The following is a 6,503-nucleotide window of genomic DNA, read 5'->3' on the forward strand; positions in this document are numbered from 1 at the left end:
GTAGAAGCTTATACCACAAGTTTTATTGTGTGTCTGTGTACTTGAGATCTGTCAAAGAAGTTTGAATGGTTACAGTGTGGGTCTGTCATCGATAATTAAAAAAAGTAATTTTGTCTCATACAAAACACATGGTGAGTGTTTGTTATTGCCCTGCCATAAAACGTCAACCTCTGTGCCTGTCATTTTGTTAGTTGGTATATTCAATTGGATTCGAGTAAGTTTAATTAGCATATTTGATTCGATGTCATTTGTAGTTCTTATACTCGATTCTATTGTCTTGTCGTTCGCAAGATTAACTAATTATTTAGTTAACTAAGTAACAAAGTAATAGAGTTAACTAAATTAACTAAGTAATAAAGTTAATTAAGTTAAGTAAGTGATCGTGGACTTAGTTTGTGTAGTATTTTGACCATCGAGGAATTGTTAGTATTGAAATATAGTTTGTTATCTCATGTGATTCAATTAGTTCCTACCATTGGAGAAGGTGGTCCCTCGAACCTTAAAATTCTTAGTCGATACACGTTGTGCAAATACATTCAATGCTCGAACGATATTCTGATCAACCATAAGCCCAAGGTTGGAGACAGGAACGCTGTTAGGTATTGCAGATCGTATTGTGTCAGACGTTTCAGTCAGCCTTCAAAGATCAGAGTCTGAGCAAAAATTGTTTAACCTTATGTTATAAAATTGCTCCAAATTTCCCCTTATACATGATGTTACATTCCTTTAATTGTGTGTTTTATTTTCGTTAAATGAATAAAATTAAAAATTTCATAATGGAAACAACGATTTACATTCGAGACAACATTTTTTAACATCAAGCTTTCTTGAAATGATACTTTTCCTTACACAATATTTATTCTTCGATATCGTTTATTCTTTGTTAATAAATTTGCATTAATTTGCATAGAGAATGACGAAGAAGATTGTACAGATTGTTGGAAATTTGTTTTCTGTACGGTAACTTGCAACGAGTTCGATGTAATCAAAGTTATCGACGTCAAAATCAATTGAGAAGTACTTTCTCGCGTTGACGCAGAGAATTTACGATTAGACAACAACAATGACTGTTTAAGCAGCCATGATTGCTTCGAAGTTCGTGAATTATTTATTCCGTTGTATTGTTAGTCAACACGAGTTACAACCAGTAATTGAATTGGACGTTTGCAAAACCGAGGCGAATGAAGTCAAATTGGACGAGGGAATAAAGTCTACGTCAAATGTTTTGATCGCTCGCACCATTGAAAAGTCACTTCCACTGACCACTTAAGTACTCTAACCCCGCTTTCAAGCGAACTGACGGTATCGATTTTATCACTCGGAAGCGGGAACTACGGTACCAGTAAATCTAATTTATGGATCTTTTCATAAACTAACAAAGCTTGAAAAATATATCGCTATCGTACCAAAGTATCACTTCTAGCGATAGGTTTATCATTTGCAATCGATTTGGAATTTTATCCGTTCAGTTTCAAGACTACCATGATTTATACCCCCTTTGTTGTTACGTTTCGAACAGTCGTGTTTCCAAGATGGAACGGATAACAATTGGAGTATCTGTTTGAGATCGTTACGAGATTATCAGTGCGTGCGAATCGTTATCAGTAGCCCTATTTCTGCTGGACTTCTCACCCGCAACGCAATCCACCAACAAAGGCTTGGCTTGTTCCTCGAGCAGATTCCCGTCTCCAATATCCCCTTGTTTCGTTTCGATTTTCTTTGTTGGCACCCGAAGGACCGTGAAATTGAGAATAATAATCTCTCTTGCGTTCTCATTCGCGGTAATTATTTTCCTTGTTAGATCCACCGTTACGGAATTAATAATAAACGAAGAAACGTCTGTTTCCTTTCTCGAATTCCTTTATAAGCTTTTTCAACTTCTACTCGAGATACGATATTTATTAATTTAAATTCCTCGTGTGAATGAAATTAAGCAGTTCGTCCAGTTTGGGGATAAAAAAAAGTGATATTTTTCTTTTTACGCTTTTTGAAAGTTTCAAGCTTTAAAAATATTACGCCGAAAGGATTATGAAGAAATTCCAAAACTTGGCACTGGTGTAGGACTTTGTACTCTGTGTATACTTTAATATTGTACGACAAACTTAAGGCGATTACCTAGTATGGAGGTAAAAGTAATTAATTTTTTTTTACACTTTTTTCAAGTTTAAAACATATTATGCTGAAAGAGTTATGGAGAAATTGACGATGATACAGGATTTTGAACGGAACTCTGTATATACTCTTGCATTGTAGGCTAAACTTCAAAACGGTTTTCCACGAAATAAAACTTTTTAATCTGGTTGGTACGGTATCTTGAGAATCAATAGATAGAATGATTTGAAATTTGACGCAAACACAAAGTAAATATTAATCTATTGTTGGAAATAAAATGAATTCAATATCTGGGAAAGTTTTCTTTTTACTGTTTGAAGAAGTAATACAATTTTTTTTGGAGAAATTGAATGTTTCCTTTAACATGTTATGGTTTCTTCGATTTTCTGTTTTGGGTGATCAGAACGAGAATAATTATACAAAATGCAAACATAAATTTGTACATACCCATTTTGCACAACTATCTATTACTTTAACAAAAGCAATTATTTATATTTAAAAACATCCTTGTAGTTTGACAAAATATAACCAAATATATGTGGACTAGTAGATAGATTTTAGGAAATTATTTGTAATTTATTACTATTCAATAATGTACGATAAAGTTTACATATGTTGCATATTCTTTCATAGGATGTAAATAAATTATAGAAGAAAATATTACAGGTTTATAGAACTCATTGATAAAAATAAAGAAAAAACTCAATGAATACATATTTAATTGACAATTAAATTCAAGTTTGTATATAATTCAGATTATTGATGTACAAATTTAAAAGTTATATTTCTTTTAACCTATTACTTTCCTGACACATGCTATAAAGTTATAAAATTTGCATCTGTACTTCGTGTAGATCCTGTCCAGTAAAATGTTTCGCATAATGGTAGAAAAACGTTTGCAAAAACTATTTAATAGAAGTTTCTTGATGGAAAATATAATGTGTAAAAGCTTGTTATGGAAAAACGCAGGTGTATTGTATTCGATGTTTGAAAAACAGAAAATCATGGTCCTTGTAAACAGGGAACCAGCACGTAGCGTAAAGTAAACAACCGAAAACAAATACAGATGGTGACTTTCATAACGTAAAAGCGAAGTAAGATTTTTCCATTGTTTTAGCTTTTAAATGCTCGACGAAGGTAGCATTAAATATTTCGCGAACCGTTTAGACTTTTCTTGCGAGACTCTTCAATGGATAACGAAAGAATGAAGATTAAAAATTCACATTCATGAAAATGAGTAATTACAAAAAGGAATTTAGCGTATATTCTATTTATCCACAATGAATTAATTGCGATGAATTGCGAACGAAAGCAGTATAATTGAGTTATTCATTAATATCAGAAGGTTTTATTGATATTACAGAATTGATATAATTTAAAATCGAACAGGAAATATACTGCGTTATTCTTAATTAATATTTGCACTTGTAGATTTTAATTATCGTGCTATATAAAAATTAACCAAACTTGAATTGTGAAATCATTGCAGAATAAGGAATTTTAACGACCAACAGATTCGTTTACTGATTAAACTTACTTGATGAGAATGCCGCTCGGTGTTTTTACGAGATAATTAAAGTACGGTGCTTAACTGAAAAACTTTGCGGCTTTATGGCTGATAAAAGTTTAATTAAATAATAAATAAATAGGCTAAACGAGACAGCGTTTGACCCCGCACGTAATGAACTTATGATAAGATTCGCATGCGAAAGAGGTTTGAAAGAAATCGATGATAATCTTACATAGATTGAAGCGAAGTCGTGTTATTTTGGTTTACGACCGATTAAATATATTAATTTAAAAAAATACATTACGTTCCCAAGTGTTTTTCGAAATAGAATAATGAATCGAAATTTTCAAAATAAGATTTTATTTAACATTTTTACGTTATATATATATGTACGACCAGTTTGCAAACTGAGAATTTGTTTATTGTTTTTACGTTGCAAACACGACCGGTTTGATACGAAATAAAAGTTTTCTCGATGGGCGATTCTTTTCGAAGAAAGTGAAAAAAAGATGAATTTGTTACAACTGATTTGGTTTCGGGGACAAAAATTCATTCGTGTAGCTCAGCTTCACGAAAGTAGTAAAAAATAACAAATTTCGATGTTCTGTATCTTTTGAACAAATTCGAAATCAGAAAAATGATGATTCAACCTTCACAGTATCGGTGGTTTGGCCAATCACGAGGGAGACTACGTCTAGGTCGAAATAGACCTGTAAATTGACCTTGCTTGCACAAATATTTTAAACAAAGATTTTATTGCTTTACCGTACTTGTCTCAATTTTTAAGAACAGTTCTATTTACAGTATAATTGAACAACATAAGAGCATCTCTGGATCAGAAAAGATCCAGGTGTGGTACACTGATGATTAAATCTCTCTTAATTTCACAAGATTTACAAGACATTACAATTTTATAAGAATCCCTGACTTTAACTACAGAAAGTATAGTTAAGAATTAAACATCTGAACTGCACGATGTAATTTCATTAATAAGATCAGATGACACATCGATACTGGTGTGTCATTTCTTTTTACATTTCACAATTTTTTTTGCAATTAAACACGAGACACAAATTATGACATAGAACTTATAGCATTCGAACTTATAGCCTCATATTAGCATTACAAACACCCATTTGTGTTAACACTTTATCTAACCATTGTAAGGGTCTATATAAGTGTGCCTCGATCCAACAGGGAGTTGATGTAACATTTTGTCGATGGTATTTAGCACCCCATCCTTTAACAAAAGACATTCTTATGGTATACATTTTTATTAATTTTTTAAAATTCCTGGTGGAATTTTACAAGCTGTACTAGAATAAAATCCACGATGATGATCACAATTTCTAAACTGCACAAAAGTAACAGAATCAGAGAAACATTTTTCATAGACTTCACCATTTATATAATACAGCTTATTGATCAAAAGGTTAACAAACCATCTGTAACGTGAACATTGGTACCTTAAATAGACAAATACAATTGATAGTCATCGATATCAATGTACCATCACTCGCAACGATAATAGTTTAAATACTTTCTCAAAGAACACGATTCAGACTCAGTAGCCCCAAAAAGTATCACCTGTATTGCCAAAAGTTTTTTAACTCGATCTCGTAATTTGATCTACGTGTAAATGCGTTAATTAACCTTGTAGTGTTCTGCGAAAGTTAACGCGAAGAGTTCCAAACGGAAGAGGAAAAATGATAGTTCACGAACGAGGATGACATCAGGAAGGAGATAGAGATAAAGCATTAAAAAGCGGCGATACGAACGGACCTGCAGGCTTTCCTCGCTGGTGAATAACTCGGTTAATTACTCAGGACGATTCTGGCTCGCTGGTGTCCGATAAATCTGATTTGCTCCAGGGACCCGGTTAATCGCTTTTTCGCACGCATGCTTTTTAGGCGCGTCCAGCATTTCCACCGTAATACCAGGACACCTATATATCCTCGGCGATTACCTTTATTTCGAATTTTGAAATCGAGTTGCGACCTCCCACACCACCAATTACGACGATCGATTCTGTGCACTTTATTTTTATTTTCATTTCTCTTCGATAACTTTCCTCAAAGCGGAGAAAAGTCACGGAAGTGTTACAATATCATTTTATTTTTCAAATTACAATAGTCCCTCAATTTATCCGATCTAATAGGGGCAAGAGGTTGATTGGATAATCGATGGGATTGGAAAATCAGATCTATTTTCTTAGAATAACTGGTAGGTATATATATTGTTCCCCGTACGAGCCTCCAAAAATTTGTTGTACCCGTGGGGTGTGTTTGTATATTTGTGCATATTATATGTTACAGTGTTATTAGTATTAGACGTGGTATTGGCAATTAGTTTCTCTTTTCACTAAAGATAGATCGATTGTGTACAGGACTAAGCTAATCGTCTTAACTGAAAAACTTTGCGGCTTTATGGCTGATAAAAGTTTAATTAAATAATAAATAAATAGGCTACGCGTCTTTATCGTCTTCGTCGCTTACGTCTTTTTCAAGTCTCTCGTCTTAGTGCGTCTTTTCAACTGTCCTGTCTTATTACGTCTTTTTACCTATACATACTGTTACATACTGTGACATATCGTCTCATACTGTGACATACTCCGACATACTGTTTCCAAAACGCTCCTCTCGCACCCTATATAGCCACACGCATTCACTCTCTTTCATTCTAATCTTATTACGTCTTTATTCATACTCATACTCATACATCCTGTGATATACCGTGACATACTGTGTCATATTGTGACATACTATGACATACTATGATATACTACGACATACTATGACATACTACGACATACTACTCCATACTATGACATACTACTCCATACTACTCCATACTACGACGTACTACGACATACTACGACGTA

The 6,503-nt window shown here is 33.4% G+C and overlaps 1 protein-coding gene across 1 annotated transcript; it reads right to left on the bottom strand.

Moving 5' to 3' along the window:
* Nucleotides 1–4,457: 4,457 nt before the first annotated feature.
* LOC143146702 (mothers against decapentaplegic homolog 3-like) lies at nt 4,458–6,300 on the bottom strand. Its single transcript, XM_076311231.1, is given in 5 exon segments — nt 4,458–4,555; nt 4,749–4,913; nt 4,916–5,067; nt 5,163–5,251; nt 6,223–6,300. Coding segments are annotated over 5 exon segments (582 nt in total).
* Between the last annotated feature and the right edge of the window lie 203 nt (nt 6,301–6,503).

The sequence above is a fragment of the Ptiloglossa arizonensis genome, chromosome 1, assembly GCF_051014685.1.
Source record: "Ptiloglossa arizonensis isolate GNS036 chromosome 1, iyPtiAriz1_principal, whole genome shotgun sequence".
Classification (NCBI taxonomy): domain Eukaryota; kingdom Metazoa; phylum Arthropoda; class Insecta; order Hymenoptera; family Colletidae; genus Ptiloglossa; species Ptiloglossa arizonensis.